Source organism: Hippopotamus amphibius, chromosome 11 (genome assembly GCF_030028045.1).
Source record: "Hippopotamus amphibius kiboko isolate mHipAmp2 chromosome 11, mHipAmp2.hap2, whole genome shotgun sequence".
Classification (NCBI taxonomy): Eukaryota; Metazoa; Chordata; class Mammalia; order Artiodactyla; family Hippopotamidae; genus Hippopotamus; species Hippopotamus amphibius.
In genome coordinates this window covers 52,822,062-52,848,789 of record NC_080196.1, presented here as the reverse complement: position 1 = coordinate 52,848,789, position 26,728 = coordinate 52,822,062, and the positions used below count along the sequence as shown (strand labels likewise).

The window sequence follows — 26,728 nt, the reverse complement described above, 5'->3', positions numbered from 1 at the left end:
ACAAACTTAAATAGAAAATAAATGCTGAGTTAATTCATGATATTCAGTTAACAATGTAAAGAACATGACATAATCAAAATAATAACAATCACTTTTACCAAATATAAGTCATGGTCATTTTCCCCTGTTAGCAACCCTACCTTTTGGAAAGCAAGTCATATTCATGTAAAATCATCAGCAGATTTTCTACAATGTTGAGTTCACTTATCTTCTCCCTACATTCTGGACTACAAATTGAAAAGTATCAGTAACTATGAAAAATGCATTTTACCATATCCATATTTTACCATTTCTTAGGCTTCATATTATCCCAGGAGGAGAAACAAAATGCAATATAGCTCTATGGAACAGGACTACATCAAATTCCAGCATTCAATAAGTATTATATGTCATAAATTTAAATTTGTTTAATAACAGTATGATGACAACATGATTCCTTTTCTCCAAAGGGAATCATATGCTATTCACAAAAAAGCAATGATCAGCATGACTCACAACAGCCAAGATATAGAAACAACCTATAGGCCCTTTGATAGATGAAATGGATAAAGAAAATGTGATATATACATATACATTTATATACAACTGAACATATATAATTAATATTTACATATAGTTATAACTGAATATCATTATATACACACATAATTGAATGTTATTCAGCCATAAGAAAATCCTGTCATTTGTGACAATATGGATGAACCTAGAGGACAATCTATTAAATGAAATAAGCCAAACAGAGAAGGACAACTACCATATGGTGTCACTTATATGTAGAATCTAAAATAAGCAAACAAAACTGACTACATAGAAAAGAGAACAGAAGGGAAGGTGTTTACTAGGGGCTGGAAGTAGGGGAAAACAGGGAGATGTAGGTTAAAGGGAACACACTTTCAGTTATAAGAAGAACAAGCATGGAGGATTCAATGTGCAGTATGGGAACCACAGTTAATAACATGTGGTCATGCACTTGAAAGTTGCTGAGAGAAGATCTCACATATTCTCGTCACAAAACCAAAAACAACGAGTCAACTATGAGAGGTGATGGATGTATTAATTATCTCGATCTTGGTAATCATTTCACAGCATATTTGTGTATCAAATCATTATGTGGTACACTTTAAATACATAAAATTATATTTGTCAATTATTCCTCAATAAATTGGGAAAAAACAAAAAAGAAAAAAAGCAGTGATCCACTTATTGCCATAAAAAAATATGTAAAGCTTTTTTATTTAAAATAATCACAGTGTTTAGCCCACATATCTTTAGTCTTTCCTCACACTGCTGCCAGCCTGTGAGCCCTGAGAGCCCAGAGGATTCCCAGTGTCTGTACTTTCTCCATTACAGACTCTCAACTTTCATCCGTTGTGTGAAAACTGTCTCTCCAGCCCCAAAGCTTCCCTTCCTCACCATGAACAGGTAAGAAGTGACCTTTTGAGGTTTTTTTAAATCCCCTTTATTGCCCTTCATTGCCAAGACAAGCAACCTGCGGGGTCTTGGTTCCTCAACCAAAAGCCAGACCTGAGGCTCTGGGGTGGAAGCACAGAGATGCTGGACCACTAGAGCATTCCCAGCCCCAGGGAAGATTAATCACCAAGAGCTCTCATGGAGGCCTCTATCAGAATCTAAGACATGGATCCTCCCAACTGCCTGCCGCTCCCAGCACTAGACACCTCACACCAAACGACAAGCAAGATAGGAACACAAACACACCCATCAGCACACAGACTACCTAAAAGCATGCTAAGCTCACAGACATCCCCAAAACACACCACCTGACAGGGCCCTGCTCATCAGAGGGAAAAGACTCAGCTCCACCAACCAGAGTGCAGGCACTAGTCCCTCCCATCAGGAAGTCTACACAAGACACTGGACTAACCCCACCACCAGGGGCAGAGAACAGAAGCAGGAGGAACTATGACCCTGCAGCCTAGGGAAAAGAGACCTCAAATACTGTAAATTAGACAAAATGAGAAGACAGAGAAATATCTTGCAGGCAAAGGAGCAAGAAAAAAACCCACAAGACCAAATAAATGAAGAAGAAACAGGCAAACTGCCTGAAAAAGAGTTCAGAGTAATGACAGTAAAGATGAGCCAAAATCTCAGAAATGGAATAGAGAAAAGACAAGAAACGTTTAACAAGGACCTAGAAGAACTAAAGAGCAAGCAAACAGCAATGAACAACACAATAACTGAAATTAAAAATACTCTAGAAAGAAACAAGAGCAAAATAACTAAGGCAGAAGAACGGGTAAGTGAGCTGGAAGGTAGAATCGTGGAAATAACTACCACAGAGTGGAATAAAGAAAGAAGAATGAAAAGAATGGAGGACAGTCTCAGAGACCTCGGGAACAACATTAAGCATATCAACATTCGAATTCTAGTCATCCCAGAAGAAGAAATAAAAAAGAAAGGGTCTGAGAAATGTTTGAAGAGATTACAGTCGAAATCTTCCCTAACATGGGAAAGGAATAGTAAATCAAGTCCAGGAAGCACAGAGAGTCCCATGCAGGATGAACCCAAGGAGAAACACATTGAGACAAAAACTAATCAAACTAACAAAAATTAAATTCAAAGAAAAAATATTAAAAGCAGCAAGAGAAAAGCAACAAATTACACAGAAGGGAACCCCCATAAGGTTAACAGCTGATATTTCCAAAGAAACTCTGCAGGCCAGAAGGGAGTGGCAGCATATACTCAAAGTCTTGAAAGGGAAAAACCTACAACAAAGATTACTCTACCCACCAGGGATCTCATACAGGTTTGACGGAGAAATCAAAAGCTTTACAGACAAGCAAAAATTAAGAGAATTCAGCACCACCAAACCAGCTTTACAACAAATGCTAAAGGAACTTCTCTAGGCAGGAAACACAAGGGAAGAAAAGACTATGAAAATAAACCCCAAACAATTAAGAAAATGGTAATAGGAACATACATATCAATAATTACCTTAAACTTAAATGGATTAAAAGCTGCAACCAAAAGACACAGACTGGCTGAATGCAAACAAAAAGAAGACCCATATGTATGCTATCTATGAGACCCACTTCAGACCTAGGGACACATACAGACTGAAAGTGAGGGGCTGGAAAAAAGATATTTCATGCAAATAGAAGTCAAAAGAAAGCTGGAAATGGAAGTTAAAACAAAGACTATTATAAGAGTCAAGGAAGGACACTACATAACGATCAAGGGATCAATCCAAGAAGAAGATATAAGAATTGTAAATATCTATGTACCCAACACAGGAGCACCTCAATACATAAGGCAAATGCTAATTGCCATAAAAGGGGACATTGACAGTAACACAATGATGGTAGGAGACTTTAATACCCCGCTGACACCAATAGACAGATCATCCAAACAGAAAGTAAATAAGGAAACACAAGCTTTAAATGACATATTAGACCAGATGGATTTAATCAATATTTACAGGACATTCCATCCAAAACCAACAGAATACACTTTCTTCTCAAGTGCACATGGAACATTCCCCAGGATAGATCATATCTTGGGTCACAAATCAAGCCTCGATAAGTTTAAGAAAATTGAAATCATATCAAGCATCTTTTTCAACACAATGCTATGAGACTAGATATCACAGGAAAAAAACCGTAGAAAATACAAACATATGGAGGCCAAACAATATGCTACTAAACAATCAAGAGATCACTGAAGAAATAAGAGAAAATTAAAAAAAAAAAAACCTAGAAACAATGACAATGAAAACACTATGATTCAAAATCTATGGGATGCAGCAAAAGCAGTTCCAAGAGAGAAGTTCACAGCAATACAATCTTACCTCAAGAAACAAGAAACATTTCAAATAAACAACCTAACCTTACACCTAAAGCAATTAGAGAAAGAACAACAAAAAAAAAACAAAGTTAGAAGAAGGAAAGAAATCAGAAAGATCAGATCAGATATAAATGAAAAAGAAATGAAGGAAACAACAGCAAAGATCAATAAAAGCTGGTTCTTTGAGAAGCTAAACAAAATTGATAAACCATTAGCCAAATTCATTGGGGGAAAAAAAGGAGAAGATGCAAATCAACAGAATTAGAAATGAAAAAGGATAAGTAACAATTGACACTGCAGAAATATGAATGATCATAAGTGACTACTACAAACAACTATATGCCAATAAAATGGACAACCTGGAAGAAATGGACAAACTCTTAGAAAAGTACAATCTTCCAAGATTGAACCAGGAAGAAATAGAAAATATGAATAGAGCAATCACAAGCACTGAAATTGAAACTGTGATTAAAAATCTTCCAGCAACCATTGAAAGAAGAAATCTTCCAACAAACAAAATCCCAGGGCCAGATGGCGTCACAGGCAAATTCTATCAAACATTTCGAGAAGAGTTAACACCTATCCTTCTCAAACTCCTCCAAAATATTGCAGAAGGCGGAGCACTCCCAAACTCATTCTACGAGGCTACCATCACCCTGATACCAAAACCAGGCAAAGATGTCACAAAAAAAGAAAACTATAGACCAATATCACTGATGAATATAGATGCAAAAATCCTCAACAAAATACTAGCTAACAGACTGCAACAGCGCATTAAAAAAATCATACACCATGATCAAGTGGGGTTTATCCCTGGGATGCAAGGATTCTTCAATATATGCAAATCAATCAATGTGATACATCATATCAACAAATTGAAGGATAAAAACCATATGATCATTTCAATAGATGCAGAAAAAGCTTTTGACAAAGTTCAACATCCATTTATGATAAAAGCTCTCCAGAAAATGGGCATAGAAGGAAATTACCTCAACATAATAAAAGCCATATATGCAAAACCAAAAGCCAACATTGTTCTCAATGGAGAAAAACTGGAAGAATTCCCCCTAAAAACAGGAACAAGACAAGGGTGTCCACTCTCACCACTATTATTCAACATAGTTTTGGAAGTTTTAGCCAGAGCAATCAGAGAAGAAAATGAAATCAAAGGAATCCAAATTGGAAAAGAAGAAGTAAAATTGTCCCTCTTTGCAGATGACATGATGTTATACATAGAAAACCCTAAAGACTCTACCAGAAAACTGCTAGCACTCATTGATGAGTTTAGTAAAGTAGCAGGATACAAAATTAATGCACAGAAATCTCTTGCATTCCTATACACTAACAACGGAAGAGCAGAAAGAGAAATTAAGGAAACTCTCCCATTCACCATTGCAACAAAAAGAATAAAATACCTAGGAATAAACCTGCCTAAGGAGGCAAAAGATCTGTATGCAGAAAACTTTAAGACATTGATGAAAGAAATCAAAGATGACACAAACAGATGGAGGGACATACCATGTTCCTGGATTGGAAGAATCAACATCGTGAAAATGTCTGTACTACCCAAAGCAATTTACAGATTCAATGCAATCCCGATCAAATTACCAATGGCATTTTTCACAGAACTAGAACAAGAAATCTTACGATTTGTATGGAAACGCAAAAGACCCCGAATAGCCAAAGAAATCTTGAGAAGGAAAAATGGAGTTGGTGGAATCAGGCTTCCTGACTTCCAACTATACTACAAGGCCATAGTGATCAAGACAGTATGGTACTGGCACAAAAATAGAAAGGAAGATCAATGGAATAGAATAGAGAACTCAGAAGTAAGCCCAAACACATATGGGCACCTTATCTTTGACAAAGGAGGCAAGAATATACAATGGAAAAAAGACAGCCTCTTCCATAAGTGGTGCTGGGAGAACTGGGCAGCAACATGCAAAAGAATGAAATTAGAACACTTCCTAACACCATACACAAAAGTAAACTCCAAATGGATTAAAGACCTACATGTAAGGCCAGACACTATCAAACTCCTAGAGGAAAACATAGGCAGAACACTATATGACATCCATCAAAGCGCCATCCTTTTTGACCCACCTCCTAGAATCATGGAAATAAAATCAAGAATAAATGAATGGGACCTCATGAAACTTAAAAGCTTTTGCACAGCAAAAGAAACCATAAACAAGACTAAAAGGCAACCCTCAGAGTGGGAAAAAATAATTGCCTATGAAACAACGGACAAAGGATTAACCTCCAAAATATACAAGCAGCTCATGAAGCTTAATACCAAAAAAGCAAATAACCCAATCCACAAATGGGCAGAAGACCTAAATAGACATTTCTCCAAAGAAGACATACAGATGGCCAACAAACACATCAAAAGATGCTCCACATCACTAATCATCAGAGAAATGCAAGTCAAAGCCACAATGAGGTATCACCTCACACTGGTCAGAATGGCCATCATCACAAAGTCTGGAAACAACAAATGTTGGAGAGGGTGTGGAGAAAAAGGAACTCTCCTGCACTGTTGGTGGGACTGTAAGTTGGTACAGCCACTATGGAAAACAATTTGGAGGTTCCTTAAAAAACTACAAATAGAACTACCATATGATCCAGTAATCCCACTCCTGGGCATATACCCAAAGAAAACCATAATCCCAAAAGAAACTTGTACCATAATGTTTATTGCAGCACTATTTACAATAGCCAGGACATGGAAGCAACCTAAATGCCCATCAACAAATGAATGGATACAGAAGATGTGGCATATATATACAATGGAATATTACTCAGCTATAAAAAGGGATGAGATGGAGCTATATGTAATGAGGTGGATAGAACTACAGTCTGTCATACAGAGTGAAGTAAGTCAGAAAGAGAAGGACAAATATTGTATGCTAACTCACATATACGGAATCTAAAAATGGTACTGTTGGACTCAGTGACCAGAACAAGGATGCAGATACAGAGAATGGACTGGAGAACTCGAGGTATGGGAGGGGGCGGGGGGTGAAGGGGAAACTGAGACAAAGCGAGAGAGTAACACAGACATATATATACTACCAACTGTAAAATAGTCAGTGGGAAGTTGTTGTATAACAAAGGGAGTCCAACTCGAGGATGGAAGATGCCTTTGAGGACTGGGACGGGGAGGGTGGGGGGGGGTTGGGGGGGCGTCAAGGAAGGGAGGGAAGATGGGGATATGTGTATAAAAACGGATGATTGAACCTGGTGTACCCCTCCAAAAAGTAAATAAATAAATAAATAAATAAATAAATAAATAAATAAATAAATAAATAAAACCCAAAATTTTATAAGCCAATATCTCTGATGAACATAGATGCAAAAATCCTCAACAAAATACTAGGAAATAGAATCCAGCAGCATATTAAAAGAAGCATACACCATGATTAAGTGGGGTCTATCCCAGGAATGCAAGGATTCTTTAATATACACAGTTCAATCAATGTGATACACCATATTAACAAATTGAAGGATAAAAAGCATATGATCATCTCAATAGATGCAGAAAAAGCTTTTGACAAAATTCAACATCAATTTATGATAAAAACTCTCCAGAAAGTGGGCATAGAAGGAACATATCTTAGCATAATAAAAGAGCCATATATGACAGACCCACAGCCAACATTATTCACAATGGTGAAAAACTGAAAGCATTTCCTATAAGAACAGGAACAAGACCAAAGTGCCCACTCTCACCACTATTATTCAACATGGTTTTGGAGGTTTTAGCCACAACAATCAGAGAAGAAAAAAGAAATAAAAGGAATCCAAATTGGAAAAGAAGAAGTAAAATTGTCACTCTTTCCAGATGACATGATATTATAAACAGAAAATCCTAAAGATGCCAACAGCAAACTACTAGAGCTAATCAACAAATTTTGTATAATAGCAGGATACAAAATTAATGCACAGTAGTATCTTGCATTCCTATACACTAACAATGAAAAAACAGAAAGGGAAATTAAGGAAACACTCCCATTTACCATTGCAACAAAAAGAATAAAATACCTAGGAATAAACCTATCTAAGGAGGCAAAAGACCTGTACGTAGAAAACTATAAGACACCAATGAAAGAAATCTAAGATGATACAAACAGATGGAGAGATATACCATGTTCTTGGATTGGAAGAATTAATATTGTCAAAATGACTATACTACCCAAAGTAATCTACAGATTCAATGCAATCCCTTTCAAATTACCAATGACATTTTTCACAGAATTAGAACAAGAAATTTTACAATTTTTATGGAAAATACAAAAGACCCCAAATAGCCAAAGCAATCTTGAGAAAGAAAAATGGAGCTGGAGAAATCAGGTTCCCCAACTTCAGACTATACCACAAAGCCACAGTAATCAAGACAGTATGGCACTGGAACAAAAACAGAAATATAAATAAATGGAACAGGATAGAAAGCCCAGAGATAAACCCATACACATTTGGTCACCTTATCTTTGACAAAGGAGGCAAGAATATACAATGGAGAAAAGACAGCCTCTTCAATAAGTGGTGCTGGGAAAATTGGACAGCTACATGTAAAAGAATGAAATTAGAACACTTCCTAACACCATACACAAAAATAAACCCAAAATGAATTAAAGACCTAAATGTAAGGCCAGACACTATAAAACTCATAGAGGAAAACATAGGCAGAGCATTCTATGACATAAATCAAAGCAAGGTCCTTTTTGACCCACGTCCTAGACTAATGGAAATAAAAACAAAAATAAACAAATGGGACCAAATGAAACTTAAAAGCTTTTGTACAGCAAAAAGAAACCATAAACAAGACAAAAAGACAACCCTCAGAATGGGAGAAAATATTTGCCAACAAAGCAACTGACAAAGGATTAATCTCCAATATATACAAGCAGCTCATGCAGCTCAACATTAAAAAAGGAAAACAATTCAATTAAAAAGTGGGCAGAAGACCTAAATAGGCATTTCTCCAAAGAAGACATACAGATGGCCATGAGGCACATGAAAAGATGCTCGACATCACTAATTATTAGAGAAATGCAAATCAAAAACTACAATGAGATATCACCTCACACTCATCAGAATGGCCATCATCAGAAAATCTCCAAACAATAAATGCTGGAGAGGGTGTGGAGAAAAGGGAACCCTCCTGCACTGCTGGTGGGAATGTAAATTGATAGAGTCACTATAGAGAACAGTATGAAGGTTCCTTAAAAAACTAAAAATAGAGTTATCATATGACCCAGCAATCCCACTACTGGGCATATGCCCAGAGAAAACCGTAAATCAAAAAGGCACATGCACCCAAATGTTCACTGCAGCACTATTTACAACCTAAATGCCCATCAACAGATGAATGGATAAAGAAGATGTGGCACATATATACAATGGAATATTACTCAGCCATAAAAAGGAATGAAATTGGGTCATTTGTAGAGATATGGATGGACTGTCATACAGAGTAAAGTAAGTCAAAAAAGAGAAAAACAAATATCATATATTAACACATATATGTGGAATCTAGAAAAAATGGTACAGATCAACCAATTTGCCAAGGCAGAAATAGAGACACAGATGTAGAGAACAAACATACGGACACCTGGGGGGAAAATGGAGGGGCGGTGGGGTTTGGGGTGGGATAAATCGGGAGTTTGGGCTGGTCATACATACATTACTAAAAAAATCAAATTGTACACTTTAAAAATATGCAGTTTATTGTATGTCAAATATATCTCAATAAAATTCTTAAAAAAAAACAAAACACAAACAAAACAACATGTACCACAATGTTCATTGAAGCACTATTTACAATAGCCGGGACACAGAAACAACCTAAATGCCCATCAACAGATGAATGGATAAAGAAGATGTGGCACGTATATACAATGGAATATTACTCAGCCATAAAAGGAATGAAATTGAGTTATTTGTAGTGAGGTGGATGGACCTAGAGTCTGTCATACAGAGTGAAGTAAGTCAGAAAGAGAAAAACAAATACTGTATGCTAACGATATATATGGAATCTAAAAATAATGGTACTGATGAACCCAGTGATGAGGCAAGAATAAAGATGCAGATGTAGAGAACGGACTCAAGGACACAGAAGGGGAAGGGAAAGCTGGACAAAGAGACAGTAGCACTGACATATACACACTACCAAATGTAAAATAGATAGCTAGTGGGAAGCTGTTGCATAGCACAGGGAGATCAACTGGATGCTTGGTGACGACCTAGAGGGGTGGGATGGGGAGGGTGGGAGGGAGGCTTCAAGAGGAAGAGGATATGGCATATATGTATACATATAGCTGATTCAGTTTGTTGTACAACAAAAACTAACCTAGCATTGTAAAGCAATTACACTCCAATAAAGATCTGAAAAAAAAAGAACTAAAAAAAAACTAAAATAAAATAAAATAATCATAACATCTGTAGGGGTTATCTAGAATTTTTTAAAGGGCAAAAATGTTTGAAAATGTTAAAATAAATATAGAGGAGAAAATGAAGAAAGCAAGTCAGGGAGATTCAACTGTCAAAGAAATACTGTGTAATTTTGAAAGTAGAAGTAAATGAGGGTCAGATGATAAGACTAGGTAAATATTTCTGGTCAGGAAAAGAAAGAAGATTTCAAATTGCTTTCTGTTCTGACTTGGATTCTAAGATGATGCTTCTACATCCTGGGTCCTCTTCAATAGATTAATGGTGCTTCATGTTAATTTTTCACAAATTTTAACTAAGTAGGTGACAAAATAGAGAAACTGATCTATTTTGCATTTCTCGTATCTAAGTTGATGGAACTTAGCAGAACTTATTAAAATACACTCACCTTTCAGCTAAACTAGCCAGAGCCAGAAGGGCACCCAACAGAACATTAGTATCTCGGGCACTGAGTAAATTTACTAATGTCTGAAAAATAAAGTAAAATAAGGTTTAATTATGTAAGTACTGCTAGCTTCTTGAACAGTATGTTTCCTTCTAGAGGTCATAGAGGCTTAACCTCAAAAGATTTGTTAAATTTTCATGACCCCCAGTTCTTACAGGGCAGGCGTCTACCCCCTCTTCAGACGAGCTCCTTGTAAGCATTCCTTGCCCAGGATAGTAAGCAAAGGGACCAAGGTACATGGCCCTCTACTTCCAGGCGCTCACACTGTCTGCTCTCTGTCTTCTGGTAGTGACCGGTCACTGAACACTCATTCTCGGTCAGGCACTGGCATTGTGACAGGCACTTTCCAAATTAAGAAAGTATTTTTTCAACAAAATGTTGAAGACTGTCTTTTTTCCCCCAAACTAAGCAAGATAGATGTTAACACTACCAGACAATCTATGTGCCTCTCAAATTTCTGACTGATGCTAAGTGACCTCACTGAGCTGGGAGTTGTCTAAATCTAACCAGTCACCTTCTCAGGATTCCCATTCCTGCAAATTTACATATCTTTCCTCTACATTTTTAGAACTCAGAGTCCCTCAAAGTACACACCCAAGTATAGTTCAGGCCACAGCTGGGACCTGTATAACAACCACTAGGCTGATTCTGGGTTTCCACTATGTGGGAGCTGTCATTGTTTCTCAGATCCCTTCCTCTTTTTCTTCTCTCACTTTTCCTTTCTGTCTTCTAACATAATATTTCCCAAACTCTAGTCACTGACATCATTTCACAATTTTTGTCACATCCACCCTTAACACCTTAATGCTACTCACAAATGTTCTTCAAATTCTAAGTGATATCAGTGAAATATACAGTTATTGAAATAAAGATTGCTGACCTCTTCACACAGCATGTGTTAACACATCTTGGGCAATTTTCCTCTAATATATGCTGGAAAGTGGCTTCCTGGGATATAAAAACTCAACAGATTATTGAAACCTGGCTCTAGACAGCTACCATCTAAATAGTTTTGCTATAAATATAAAAGTAATCTGTTTTGATTAAACCTGCATTCATTCATCTTGAAATATGTATTTGACCCACAGGTTTGTAATACTAAACCATCTTACTATGAGGTTAAACCATATGAAATTGACCCTCAGACATGGTAATTTCACATGGTTCAAACTAATATAACCTCATGTGCCAAATGGAATATATATATATTTGTAAACACACACCTAGGGTCAGTTTATATATAGTAAATGTTTTAAAGCAGCATTTAAATTAAGCAATAAACTTAGTTGATTGAGCAATAAAGAATTAAATGGCATAGAAAAAAGAAAAAAGTTTCAGAAAACCTCTATTTGTTCTTTCTATTATTTACTCCTTAGGTGGGTTAACAGAGACTGACAACTTTAGGTTAGGTTAGCAGCTTTGCAAATTATAATTACACGTGGCTTGACCACAAGGGCCGTGGCCTCCAGCATGTGATCCACCACCACGTGAAGCTGAAGCAGGAACTCATTCTGCGACCACTCACCTTGTGGGCTCCACTTGTGGTGACCCATTCTCTTTGGTCTTTGACAGCAGCCAGTTTTTGAAAAATATCTATGAAAGAAAGGAATATCTCAATGAGGGATGTGAAGCTTAAAGGGGATAGTGCTCATAGAGCCTCAGGTCTCAAGTACTGATGGGCAAGCAGGGGAAGGAGAAATGGGAACACAGGCCACACAAAAAGGACAGTGGAGCAGGGACAGCATTGTTTTGTTCTTTTTTTACTCCAAGAATCACCCTTCAAGCTCAACTGGTATTTATTATATGTTGCTATTATAATAAAACACAGAGATAGCAAGAAAATCAAATCTTCCCTTCCAATTAAAGTTGAATGAGTTCCTTAATATCATTACAAGTTCAAAGTGAAACCTGTTCTTCAAAGATCGTCCCCATAGAGCTCTCATGTGATCGACTTAGCAAGGCTCCTCAGCAGAGGGTAACGGCTGGCCTCACAGAGCCTTCCTGGTGCCTGGGGCTCACCACAGACTCCTCTCTTCCTGGAATTGAGAATTAAGGCCCTGTCCTGCAAACAGCCTGTGCACACAGAGAAAGTGGGCTCGCTCCCCCAACAGCGTGAGTGCGTGCTCACCAAATCCAGAGAGCATGGGAGGTGGGCTGGGAAGAGCTTCCAAAAAGAGAAGCTTTGGAAGTGGGTGTTGTTACTATCCCAATTTTATACATGAAAACTGATCAATCTCTGGCATTTTAATAGAAATCAAAGGAGGCAAAAAATATTTTTACCCAAATTTGCTTTTTTGGAAAGACGTGTCTCTTGCACTAAATAAATTACACTTGTGCTCAATGAAAATCTTCTTAAACGTGAAACTGGGCTTTTCAAGGTAAGAATTGTGAACTAAAAATCTCCCCTCTGGGTACCTTTTGCCACTGAGCATAAGAACTGGTGAGGGCTCTCAAGCCCATAGCTATGTGGGAACCCCCCCCTCCCCGGGGTATTCAAAGTAGCCTGAAAGGGTGGCTTCGTCCCAGGGCTGTGCTTACACGTCATGTTGACCAGCTTGTCCACGCTGTGCTGCGCCTCCCCATAGCCGAGGTATCCGTGGGCCACCATCTCCATGCACTGCGGGGGGACCAGACCAACAGGCGCGTCAGTGGGGAGAACGCTCCAGCACACAGCGGGTGAGGGGCAAAGCTGTACACTTCTAAGAATGACCCGTAGGTGGCACAACAGTTCACCAAACAACTCTGGGGGGCCCTGGGCCTGCTTCACTCAAGTGCAGGTAGGGGAGAGTTTCTGGGTTCTTGACTTCTCTGGAATGACCCCCGAAGTGGAGGGAGGGACCTGGAAAGGTGGTTTCAAGTCTCAAAAGTCTCAAGATGACTCATAACTGAATAACGTTCTGTTGTAATTTAGCCTCCAAATACAAGTAAGATGCATAATATGTAGTACATAGAATTTTAATTCTTCGATGTACCTTTTTAGTGGAATTTTAATAACACACTGCCTATATTTTATCTACCTTATGTTTTATAATATTCTAAATTATATCTAACCAGCACACAAGCAGATAGCAATAATTAGAATGAAATGTATGAGGTAGTGTGATAACCCCTCACTGTGAATGACTGATTGTAATAAGAGATACATTCAGAGAAACACACATTCATTTCTGATATTTTAATGGAAGTAAAATGGATAAAATGATCCTTTACAATATAATTTTATAAAAGATTATTTCATTAAATGAGCTAAACCTCTAGCCAGTTAAAAAATTTCTTAAAAATAAAAACTAGATATGTTTTATCAATTTCCCAAGAATAAAAAAATAATAAAATAGATTTAATATTAAGTTGCCATTAAAACTCATCATCCATGAATAATTCTGAATGAGTTTGCAGGGCCATGGGTTTATTATGAAAATTATTCTTTCCATACATGGTATAGATTTCAGGAGAAGGAGCTGTTTCAATTGTTTCCATGGAAACAGTTTTATTTTGGAAGTTCTGGAAATTTTGTTTTATTGCATTAATAAGCCCAAATATTGGACTGTCTCAGCATATATATTCATCTCCTTACCTTCCCTCATTTGTTACCAAAGCAGAAAAATAAATGAAGTCAAGAGCATTCCTCACATTGTCACTTATTTTTAATATTTTAGTGAGCATAGTAATTCTTTTTAGTGTGAAAAAGTTATGAACATCTTCATAACCAGTATTGTCTCCCACCATTTGGTAGGTGCAATGCTGAGGCCCGGGGCCTGCCAGCCAACATCTATTTACTTTCTTTACTAACTAAAGACAGGGGACCTCTTATATTGATAGAACTTCCTCATTTCAACAGGCTGGGTAAAGTGAGCCCAATGACCCAGGAGAAAATGTCATGAGTCCTTCCCTGCTCTCTGCGTGTCCTGCCTCAGGCTCACACTCACAGCCCTGCCTGCTCCTCTCCTTGGCAGGCAGCTAAGGTAAGAAAGACATCTTCTGTCACACACCCATGTCATCTCTGCCTGAAAGAGAAAGGCAAGACCAGCCACCACAAAAGGAATCTTACCTGAGCTAGGTTTTCAGTCCCACCCAAGCTATGGAGTATTTCCTAATGAAATAAAAACAACAGAACACACATGAAAGATGAGAGTGGTGGGGGGAATGTATTTTACATGCAATTTATTAAGTCATGAGTTTTAATTATTTTTGAAGGTCCATATCCTAACATAAATATGGAAAACTTTAACGTTTGTCATTCACACTATATTTAAGATAAACTATTAAGAAATATGAAAGCTGGGTTGAGATTAAGAGAATTAAGTGTGCTCAGAACTGCAGCCTGCCTCCTCATTCTCTACTTCCTCCCATTTCATCATAAAATGTTACAGCTGGAAAGAGCTGTTAGATATCACTCCCTTCAACCCTATCATATTACAGGGTAGGAAAACTAAGACCCGGAAAGGTAAACAATTTTGCCTAAACGTGACAGAGGCTGGATGAGAGTCCAGCATCACTGAATCCCCAGACCTTCCTCTAGGCCTCTGCCTCGTGTGGTCCATGGACCAGCTACAACAGCATCATCTGGAGCTGATTAGACATGCAGCACCTCCTACTCGACCCAGACCTGCTGAATGACACTCTGAATTTCAACAAGATCTCTGGTTAATTCATGCGCCCAAGAAAATCTGAGCAGCATTGCTCCAGTAGACTAGATGACAGGGCTTCTCAAAATGATGTGGCTTATGGTCTTATTACACCCATACCCTAAACAAATGTAAGGATTTATTTACATCATTGCAAAATGTCCTTGGATATAGGTCTTTAAAACCAATTCCCAATAAGAAGATACTGCGTGAAACTTCTGAAAAGTGCTAATTAAGAGAGCGAGTGCAGGGAGGCTGGAGTTGTGAAAGGAATTGGTTTGGAGCTCCCTTAACAGTTGATGCTCTCAGGTTACCCACACTGACAGTTATCTTGGGGTAAATGGGTTTCAGGTGGCCCTAACCTGTATAACACTGTATTAACACCTCTCTCCTTACTTTCTATGCACACAAGGAAGTTATCTGAAACATAAACATTAGCCATCATTCCAATTCTGGAAAGTTCAGCACAGTGAGTACAGGACTGTGAGGGCCTGCTCTTGTTCTACCCAGAGGCTGATGAACGGGCATCTAGGGAAAGGCTCAAGGGCTCAAGGCCTCCCGGGTCAAGGCTTCCTTATTCTGTGTGAAGGGAATTTGGAAGCAACATACCCTTGTTTAAATTAAGAATGAAGGTACATTTATAACTCAATTAAAAATAGTTCTATGACCCCCTGCCAATCTGAACTCCCATGATCCCTCTTCACTTTTTATAAAAATGCTATAACTAAAGGACATGAGTACTGTGTGCCTTATCACTGATTATGGTGGAAATTTTATACATGTAAAAATAACAACATTTTAATAACATTTTTTTCACTCCTGTCAGGTAAGACCCCTGGGTTAGGCTCTGAAGGGGACACAAATATGTAGATGACAGAGGCTGACTTCACGGAGCTGCAGGCAAGCGCAAGGTAGATACACAAATAACTGGAAAGTTATGCATGAGGTGCTGTGATGCCCCAAACTTCGTAAGCCTGGTAGCCTCTGAATGGGCTTAGATGAGTGGATAGATGTGCTGAGAAGATGTGGGGGGAGAGGGGGAAATAAAGGGGATTCCAAGCAAAGAGAACGAGAGGCTCAAAGGTGCATAGAAGTTGCGGAGAAAAAAACATCGAGATGTTCTATTTACTGTGAAAAGCACCTCCCGAACACCATGAAGGGAATCATTGGGAATAATGTTACAAAAATAGAGTGAGATAAATTGGACCTGTCCATTCAGACTTGGACATGAGCCTGAATTTGAATTCTGCCATGAATTCAGGCTTAATGAAAATGTGTGAACAAGGGCTGATCAGAATCAGCTGTGAGCACTTCCTTCTAGTCTTAGAACGAACTAGAGAGAGAGGGAGGCCCCACAGGTTGGCAGGGGCCGTGAGAAGGGAGTAGACAGAGGGGCAGGCTTGGCAGTGCTGTGATCAACTGGGCATGAAGGCCCACGGGCAGGAAGAGAGCAGAGAGGAGGCGTCACCATCTGTGAGCCGGGGGACCTGGGGGCGAGGACACGTTGAACCTGGGAAGGGGAGAAGACAGGCTGAGGAGAAGGAGATGAGGACACTGAGTCTAGACGTGCCGAGTGGCTGGTGGTGTATCCAGGTGACAGAAGAACAACAGGCCGGGAAGAATGAGGTGAGGGCAGAAGACTGAAATCTGGCCTTGTTGACATAAAGGAAATTTAAATTTGAAGCTTGGGAGGGAGAAGACACCAGGGAGAGAATAATGGTTAAATAATTGGTCATGGTATTTTCAAATGTTTACCTTGACAAAAATATATCTATCCAATAATCAATGTTAACAATATGAAACTAAGTCCATGTTTCCCAAACTCTGTCCTGGGAATAATCATTTTATTCTGGGAAGTGGGTGGTACTAGGTGTTCTAAAAAAAACCCAAAAAAACAAAAAAACCTTCATGATCAAATGGTAGGTTGAACAGTGTAACAAACTGTTTTATTATTGTAGGTTAAAACTCCTCAGCAAAATTAAAAACTACTCAGAGTTTTAACACACTGCCATGGGAGGAGCACACTTCTGTTCACGGGAAGGGGAAAATCCACTCAAGCAGTTACCCTCCATTTGTTAAACAAACACTTTCCCCAAGGTCCCCACAAAGACTGGAGCATGGTGGGACACATCTGCTCTCACCTGACAGTGTCGCTGGGAGAGAACAAGACCACGAGGCAGAACACCCCTGGGCTCAGCAGTCCTGGTTAATGATCTGAAAAGCAAACAGGACTGCGCGCCCTTCTCCATCTCAGCCCTTCTCCCTGGCACGGGCTCCAGGCTCACAGGACTGGGCTCTGGACTTCTGAGCCTAATGACCTGGAGAAATTCCCCATCAATCGGAACTTCAGTTCAATGAGCCACATGTGAACAAATGTCCTTGCTTACCTATTTTTCACAGAGTTTTTCTCTTTTTACAAAATTGATACAATAATATAATACTGATAAAAACTATACAGAACAATGGAGCATCCTGGAATCTGGTTGTTGTCCATGCAGCACGATGTCACCGAGGCCCAGAGCATCGGGGCCCGTAGACACCCCCACCCCCACCCCCGGCAGCACAGCCAACAGAGCAATAAGCTCTGAGCACTGTGCCCTGACCCGCCACCCACGTCTCTGCTGTCAGGGTTCCACACCACTCATCCCTCTGTCTCAACTGAACCCCGCCCCCATGTCCTGGCCTTTACTTATCTTTCCAGGTATATTAAGAACTCCTCTTCTAAAAGGCTTGTAGGGAAAGTTTCCTGCCCTGGAGCCTTAGAGTATGGAGGAAAGGTGGTGCCACTGACAGAATCAGGAGCTGATCCTGCAGGCTGGAGGCTGGAGGCTGGAGGCTGGAGGAGCACGAGGACCAAGAGGCCCCGTGCAGGTACCGAGTGTCCTGAGCACAGCAGGCTCCCAAACTCTTTGGCGTCTGTATTCCTTTACATGCTTAAAAATTACTGAGAATCCCAAAGAGCTTCTGTTTATGTGGGTTATATCTATTTATACTTACCATGTTAGAGATTAAAAGTGAGGGATTTTTAAAACACAAGAGCACACAAGCATGTTCCATCTTCACACACCCTGTGGCCTCTGCAAAGCCCCACCACACACTCGTAAGAGAGTGAGAATGAAAAGGCAAATAATACCGCAGCATCACTTTTAAGATGGTTTTGACCTCGTGGGACCCCTGGAAGTGTTTCAGAGAACTGTAACGGTCCCCAGATCACACCTTGAGAGCCACTGTGTCACTGTGTCATCAGGATCACTGCCCAGCATGTACCTGGAAATGCGGGACTTAGATGAAGGGGAAAGTCTGAGGCTGGACATATGTGCTTGTGAGCCAAGGACAACAACGAAATCATAGTTGAAACCAAAAGCTCAGAAGATAGGGGAGAAGATGGCAAAGTAACTTTGGGGAAGGTTAACATCTAGGAAGGCAGAATTTTTAAAAGAAGCAAGTAAATAATACAGAAAAACAAAAAGCGATGAGGAAGAGCTAGAGGCTCTCAGGATCAGTGAAGGCAAACAGAAAACATGGCAAAAGGTGTGGCTGCTAAAGAGAGGCTGGGGGTATGAGGACGGGGTGATAAGGCCACACAGCTCCACTATCTTTTTGTTGTTGTGGCTGATGTAAATGTAGCTTAGGAGCTTTTAAGATTTTCTCTTTATCCTTGATAAACAATGTGCTATGACAGCTTACTGTAAGGCATCCAGGTGGACTTTATCTTTATCCTGCTTGGGACTCCAACTATACTTGAAATCTCTGAACGCATGTCATCCTTTAATTATGGAAAACTAAGAATCCATCTTTAAGAACAGCTTCTCTTTCATCCCTTCTACTCTTTTCTTGCTGGAACCCCCATTAAGCATATACTGGAGCCTCTGTGTCAAGAAATGACGACTGGATCATGCCCACAATGCTCTTCTTAAATGACTCCCAGAGAGAGCCTCGTGCATCATATTCAATGAAAAGCTCTACAGCATATCAGCTGTGAAAGAAAGGGAATGAGTTCAAGACATACCATTTGACCTTTCAATAAATGCAGTAATGAAGGTGAGATTAAGGCTTAAAGGGATAGTGGGTCAAGAAAAGGGCATTTTTGTGATAAGAGAAAACAGAAAGGGAGGCACTGACACAATAACAAAAAAAAGCAGATGGAAGGCTGACCCTTGGCAAGGAGAAAGGTATTTCTTCAGAAATAAGAAGGGACATAAAGGTGCATGATAATCCAAATATTTCAAGCAACGAAGAAAATACGAGCGCTCTTACTGGGATGGCCTCAGTTCTGCTTGTAAAACAGCTAATGCTGTAATCTGATGAGAATGACAGGGGTAGGATGGGTCTGGGTGTGAGAAGTGGAGATGGTTTAGAACAACCACTGTGGATCCTGCAGTGCTAATTCCACAAGAGAAAGGGAAGGCCTCGAGAGGGCTGAGGCTTGCTGACATTTGCTGGCACAGATCGTAGTAAACCCCAGCACTGCTACATGACTTCAGCCAAAAGTTCCTGGCAACTCAAGACGTTAATTAAATAACTGCTCTTCTTTGTGGACACAGTGCCAGGAGGAGAGATTCAGAGAGCACTGCCTTGTATGGAAAGACAAAGGGAGATTTGGTTTAATATGTGTTTTGGTCATAAAATTCTATAAGCAAAGAGGTCATGGAATTCTTTCCTTTAGAGGGCAATCCAGTCAACTTTGTTCCAGCCCATCAAGAACTAGATTAAAAAAGGCAATACTTTAGATGAAGATCAGCAGAGTATGACACAAGGGCCATCAATTCTCTGAGCAAACATGTCTAAGGCAAATATTTTGCTAACTTATATAAGTCAAAAAACTAGGCCTCCTGCTAAAACTCCACCTTCTTCCAAGAATACTTATATTAATATTATATATACCGTGATCATACCCAAGCTGAGGCCTGTAGGGTGCACAATGGGCTATTAATAATGACTTGGGAACAAGGAGCCCACAGGGGTGACCAGGCAGAGTGGAACACACAGCCCACCCTCACCATGCGTGACCCACACAGCTCTATCTGCATGTCATAAGAAAAAAGGAAAATTCCCAGAAAACTGTGAGCAACCAGGACAGAAAGCCATGTGAAGGATGTCACATATTCAAATGACTATGGATGGCTAAACTAGTTCAGCACAAAGCCAGCTTAGAGTAAGGAATGAGAAAAGGAGTGACTCTTGCAAAGAAAAGGTTGACGCCACCATGAATCCCAGGAGACTCAAGTCAGAGCAGGCCCTGTAGCTGGCTCGTACCAGAACACTTTTTTTTTTTTTTAAGTGCCAAGTTTGGAAAGGATTGTTATTGGGATAATGAAAGGAAATAGGTTCTGACTCAAATAATCACTCATCAGTAAAACTGAATCCAAAATGAAAGAGCTTCGGAGTGGTCTGGGCGTCCCAGCAGCGTATCAGAACAGGGCATAAAAGGAGACATCTCTTAGGAAAAAAAAGCATGTGCACATGCCTGACGCATGTATGAATGATGAGAACAGTAAGGATGCTCCTGAGGTATTTGACACTAGCAAGCAGAGACAGTAGTGGCTCAGAAGACATTTGGGGGCGTCTCCCGTTGGTTGGGCAGCGGTTCTCAAGCTGGCCCCCTGACCAGAGCATCAGCAGCACCTGGGAACGTGTTAGAAATGCAGATTTCCAGGCCCCCCCCCCAAACTCACTGAATCATAAACTGTGGGGGCTGGTGCCAGCAATCTAAGTCTTCCAAGTGTTTCTGATGGACAGAAAATTTAGGAACTTCTGCTTTATAGAAGCAGCTACCTTAGCAACTGGGACTGGAAGAAGCAATGCTCATGGTCCAGGTGAAATGTTAGGTAAGCCTTTCTTAACAGCATCACTGCTAAAGCACTAAGGTCTTGCTACTCAAAACGTGGGCTATGGACCAGTGGCCTCAGCAGAATCGTGGACCTCAGTGTACACCTATGGAATCCACATCCGCATTTACAAGATCCCCAGATGACTCCTCTGCAATGTAAAGTTTGAGGGGCACTAAACTGGAGGCAGCACATTTAATTAACTAGTGAGGGGAGTTCCTGCCTGCAGACGCCTCCTCTGAGACAAGTGGGAGGCCCCTTGCTCACCTCTAACTCAGGCTCTGAGGCTGGACTCTGAGACGTGCATGGCTCTGGAGCAGCTTCCAAAGTTGCAGGGCCTGCCTTTCCCACTCACTGCCCCTGGAGCCCCCTGAAGAAGCCCCCACTTGTCACTGCTGACTTTGACCCAGTGAGCTGCTTGGCATTGACCTGCTCAAAGGTGTGGCCAAGTGCACACCTCTCCTAACTGCCTATGGTTTAAAATGCCAAGACATAATGCACACATAGACCAGAAGTTCAATCCACTTCATCCCATAGGTAACAGAGTAGAAATATACAGATGTTTTCGTCCCCATTAAATCACTTCTCTCCTATCATTTTAAATAGCAGGTAAGATACTTCCCAAATTCGGAAGCTATTGAGTTGTGAGAGAGGGAAAAAAAGTTACCATGCTCTGTTTCCAAGAAAAGCCAACCAGTTTTTAATTTCATCTTCAAACAAGTAAAAAAAAATTTTCACTTTTTGCAACCAACCTGATAACATGGATCCCTCATTAGTAGTCGCAGACAAATTAATACTCTCAGAAAGTGAAGAGATGGAGCTCGATCAACCCACTCTCTGAAAGAAGAAAACAAGAAGAACATGTTTGTTCATGTTGAAAGTCCAATGTGACAGTTTATGAACAACGCGAGGCTATGAAGGAGAATAAAAAACATCTAAAGGAAGAGCATTTGTTTATCTAAAAGAGTCTGCAACGAGGACTGTTATTTGATAGTTGAACACGACTCATTTTAATGCAAAACACACAGAAACTGTTATTGTCACTGCAAAGTAGAGGCCCCCAAGTTATTTGCTTCACAGGCCTTTACTGCCTCAGGGCAGCCCCCGAACAAAAGAAAGAGCTAAAGGGTTCAACTTGAAAAGACCTGATACCCTGATAACTTAGTATCCATTTGAAAAAAAGTAATATACATACACTAAAAGAAAATTATTTTATTCTTAATCACACTTACTAATGAGGGGTGTGCACCTGTGGACACTAAATTTCCCCAGCCTTGGAGTCAGATCCAACACTATTATCTCCATTCCCTCTTCCACCTGACTTTCCCAGGGCACCTGCTTTTTATCACAGTAACCATTGAAAACCCAGCTACAGAAAAATAAGCCGTCATCTAAGGGAAGGCAGTACCATCTAATGGGGAAACTGTAACTACATGGAATAGCCTGCGCTCTGTCTGACAGATGTTGTGTATCAACACTGTTTTCTTTGAAATTTAAAAATACCCCACGACACCCCTGGGGGTTCTCCACAGCCCTCAGGGCACTTCAACGCTCCTTGCAGGAAACACCATGATACAGTATTTTCTTAGATCTTAGATCAGTTTCCCTGGAAGCAGACTCTTCCATGAAGATTGGTATGCACGTGTATGACTGAGGACACACTCTCGGAGGACCACCTGAGTGGGGGGCAGGGGGAGGAGGAGCAGGGAAGCCACATGGGCAAAGTGGACTCAAAACACCAGAGGGCAGCGCCAGGGCTCCACCGTTCACACGGGCGCTGACGCTCAGTCCTCAGCTGAAGCCAAGTCGCAGGGGTCAGCATCACGGCTGGGGCTCAGTGCCAGCATGGCTCACGCGGTGGGTTCTGGCTCAAGGGGGCAGAGAGGTTGGCACAGCATCCAGGGGCTCTGAGGGGGCGTCATCTGCACACCCTGCACCCTTCCCAGCCGCCAGGCCTCTGCGAGCAGTTTCTACTTCACTGCTCAGCTGCTTTGTGCCAGTTAGTCAGACTTAGTACTAAATGAATCCAAAATGGGAAAATGTTTGTCTGCTCCAACGTTGCCATTCAGGCTGCAGCGCGTGAACACTGTGAAGGGCCTTTCATGACACTCCGCAAGGATGCTTCTGCCCAAGAACTTGAAAGAACAGAGCCCATGCTGAGGCTGGACCCACAGCTTCCTGAGTCTTGGTGGACAGCACATCTGAAACGGAATTCATGCCCCCTCCCCAACCCCCCGGCCCAAACACACACACAGGCCTCATCCCTCCAGGCCTCCAGCTGATCAGACCAAAACCCTGGGTGTTTTCTCACCTCCTCCTTCACATCCTTCATCCAATCCCTCAGCACATCCTGTCTGCTCTACCTTTAAAATATCTCCCCATTCCCCCCACTTTGAGGTAGGAGATCCATGGGCCCCTGAGCTGAGCAGTTGGAGTTTGTCAAGGAGAGTAAATTGGGGCTTTGTTTTCACTGACCCTCTAAGGAGATGACAGTTAGTGGCAGGAGCTGAGCTCTGAGGGGGAGTAAGAGATAAAACGAGCACATCTATCACTACTGAAGTCAAGGAAACCTCCCCAACTGCACATGTGCAGGAAGGCTCCTTTGGGGTCAAAAAGTGGTGGCGTCATCCCCTAACAGGTGCTGTCAAACCTCCATTAGCCTAAGGCACAGGAACCCATCTTGGCACATGCAAATCAGAAGTGTCCTAGGGCAGGTCAGGTGTGGGGAAAGAAGTGAGATAAGTGGCCAGAGGAGAACAAGGACCTCGAAGAACTGTCCCATCTAAGAGATTTAACCTCCCCTTCATTGTGCTCCTCCTCCCCAAGGAGGACAAGGACGCCCACACCCTTTCTCTGTGAATGTGTATTCCTGTTTTGTTTCTGACTAAATACACTGTTTCTCTGTGTAATCTCCCACATGTTGTGCTGTGTCTCTAATAATAAACTTTGTACCTATTTTTGCAGTTTTTGCTCCTTGAATCACTCTTGCCTTCAAACAGGGGCAAGAGCCAGGAGAACTGTGCTTCTAGCCTCCAGCCCCTGGTGGACGAGCAGCTAGGATTCCTGGTTTTCATCCAGGCTACTCAGGTCCAATTCCTGGGCAGGCAAATAAGATCTTACTTCAAGACCACTCACCACTACCTCTCAGAGATCAGCTTTTCACTCCCTCATCTGCTACAACCCTGGTTCCAGTTTTGCTTGAACTGTTGCAAAAGCCTCCCATCTGGCTTCCTCACTTCCATCTATGTCCCCAGCTTCAATCTTCGCAGGTCTGCCAAGCAGATCCTCCACCAACACCCTCCCCCGTCCTCCCCCAACAGATCTCCTCTCACTCAGTCCTCACGGCCCATGAGGCCCTACAGGACCCAGACGCCCCATTGCCTCTTGGACCTCATCCCCCCCGCTGCCCCCACCAATGCCCTCCCAGCCACACTGACACTCTCATAATATGGACTGAGTGGGGCTGGGCTAGGAGCTTGTGCCTTTGGTGCTTCCCATGAAGCAGCCTTTTGTGACTTTTTAACACTGGAGCCTCCCAAACAATTATATAGATGTTCTCCGACATGACATGAGGCCAGACACATGCAGTTGTTCTAACTAAAGTTTATGTAATGGTGCAGAAGCCGCCAACACAGCATAGCCTCGACTCCTGAGCTGAGGAAGGGGGTCTGAGCACTGCCAAGCACTGGACCTGCCTCATCTCTTGTGGAAGGTAGTCCCTGCCAGGTGACATGTCTCACACTGCCCTCCAAACTAATCCAACAGTGGCACTGGGTGCAAATGTTAACAAAAACCTAAAACAAAATGTGTCTGCTATTTCATACACAGCCAAGAAATGCAGAGGAAGATAATGGAAGCTGTTTTGGACTAGAATCCACATAATTCCTCCCATCCTCTCCCACCTTCACAGCTGAGCTGGCTGTACATCCAGCAAAGTTGGGGTACTTTAAAGATCTGCCCCTCAGTCAGGTAGAGCATTTACTTCAGCTGCAGTCCCAAGTCAACCCTTGCCTGGCTTGTCTGATGGTGATCCTTGACCTTTGGTGGGGAATTCAGCTTTTGACTCTTCCACAATTCTGAGACATTCAACTCTGTCCCAAACCTGCACATCTCAGACCTGAGTGCACAAGACACACCCTCCTAGAAGGCAGGCTGAAAGTCTGTGGCTCCTGCCACTGGAAGTGTCACCCCCAGCCCAGCCCCTTTATGCTCTATTCCAAGCCACTCGCTGCTCCTTCCATCTGCTAACTCAGCTCAAGGGAAGGAAGATGGAAACAAGCTTTTCCCATAGCCTTATATTCCCAAGGATATTTGACTGCTTCTTACAAATTGCATCCCCCAGCAGAGGCCTGGCTCTGCAGATAGAAGTTGAGCAAGATGTCCCAGGAACATCCCTGACTGGGAGTCATTCTTTCTGCCATCACCAAGGCTCCTGGCAGGAGCTGCCTGCCACAACCAGTGGGAACATCAAAGCCTTCCTGTAGCCTGGGCATCACGACAGTGACCCGTTTGCTGTGGAGGCAAAGCTCAGTTTCTTCTGAAAATAAAGGCAGGACTCAACCTGTCTGAGGCCTGCAGCCAGGCAGAATTACCCAGGGCTATATATTCATCCTAACTTCCTTACGTTGGGAAAAATAATGCAAATTTGAAGTACACTTTGAATTTATTTATTTTTTTATTTTTTTATTTTTTTTACGTTTTGAATTTAAAACAATCACCTCTGAGAACACTTGTAGGAATGTGGTTATTCTGAGGCTCTTGTTAGACACAGAATACCTTTAATCTCATAAGTAAGGAGATGCCGCATGACTAGTTTCCCTTCCAGGTGCTGGGGTCAGCTAAAGATAGCATGTGGTCTGCAGGGCAGTGCAGACACTGCATCCCAAAGATCTAACAGGAATAATGATCCAGTTGCAACAGCTGCTGGAAACCTCCTGAGATTTATGCTGGCTGCTCTTCACTGTTGAAGAGGAGAAGCCATGGGACATATTGAGAGATGACTCTCGCTACAAATATGCACGCACTTGGAATTTTTCCTTTTAAGAATATACAGGCTTCATGAGGAACTCCATAACCTTTCCAATGGTTTTTCATAGTAAATATGAAAAGGTTTTTGTTTCGTCTCTTCTCACCTCTTAAAAAAAGAGAAAGGAAAAAGACTTCCAGGATAGTCTTTTTGGTTTGTTTTTACTATTAAAGGAGTGTAAATAAATGAAGAGTTCCAGAAAAAAAATCCCAGGGTTCAAAGTTCTGTTCCAAGCAAATGGCATTTTTTTGTTCTGCAATTTAAGGACCGTGGCCCAAAGCTATTAATATTTCTATGTGATTCTGGCCTGTCGTAAATGTAAACAGAACTCCTGGTGTCTGGGTCCTGCGGGGCCTCCCCCTCTGAGCACTGACTTCTTAGGAGCAGCTGTCCCCTCCATGGCTCCCAACCCTTCATCGCCCCTTCAAGGATGTGGCTCCTTGGCTGCAGCTCTGCTGTTCGCGGGGAATGGCGTGTTCTGTAAGGTGATACAGAGCTCTGTTTGCCAAGAGTTGGGGGACTAGGAAACACACTGAGTCTAGCGCAAGCAGAG

The 26,728-nt window shown here is 41.4% G+C and overlaps 1 protein-coding gene across 3 annotated transcripts in view; it reads right to left on the bottom strand.

The window, feature by feature from the left end:
• NEK10 (NIMA related kinase 10) overlaps window positions 1–26,728 on the bottom strand; it is a 267,865-nt gene that overhangs the window by 203,059 nt on the left and 38,078 nt on the right. For all 3 annotated transcript variants that reach the window (XM_057700444.1, XM_057700445.1, XM_057700446.1), the window contains exons 6-11: window positions 21,902–21,986; window positions 14,745–14,786; window positions 13,235–13,313; window positions 12,222–12,289; window positions 10,640–10,719; window positions 141–227 (exon numbers count right to left, since the gene is read on the bottom strand). In XM_057700444.1, coding sequence (XP_057556427.1) covers window positions 141–227; window positions 10,640–10,719; window positions 12,222–12,289; window positions 13,235–13,313; window positions 14,745–14,786; window positions 21,902–21,986 — 441 coding nt within the window. The remainder of the gene's footprint in view (window positions 1–140; window positions 228–10,639; window positions 10,720–12,221; window positions 12,290–13,234; window positions 13,314–14,744; window positions 14,787–21,901; window positions 21,987–26,728) is intronic.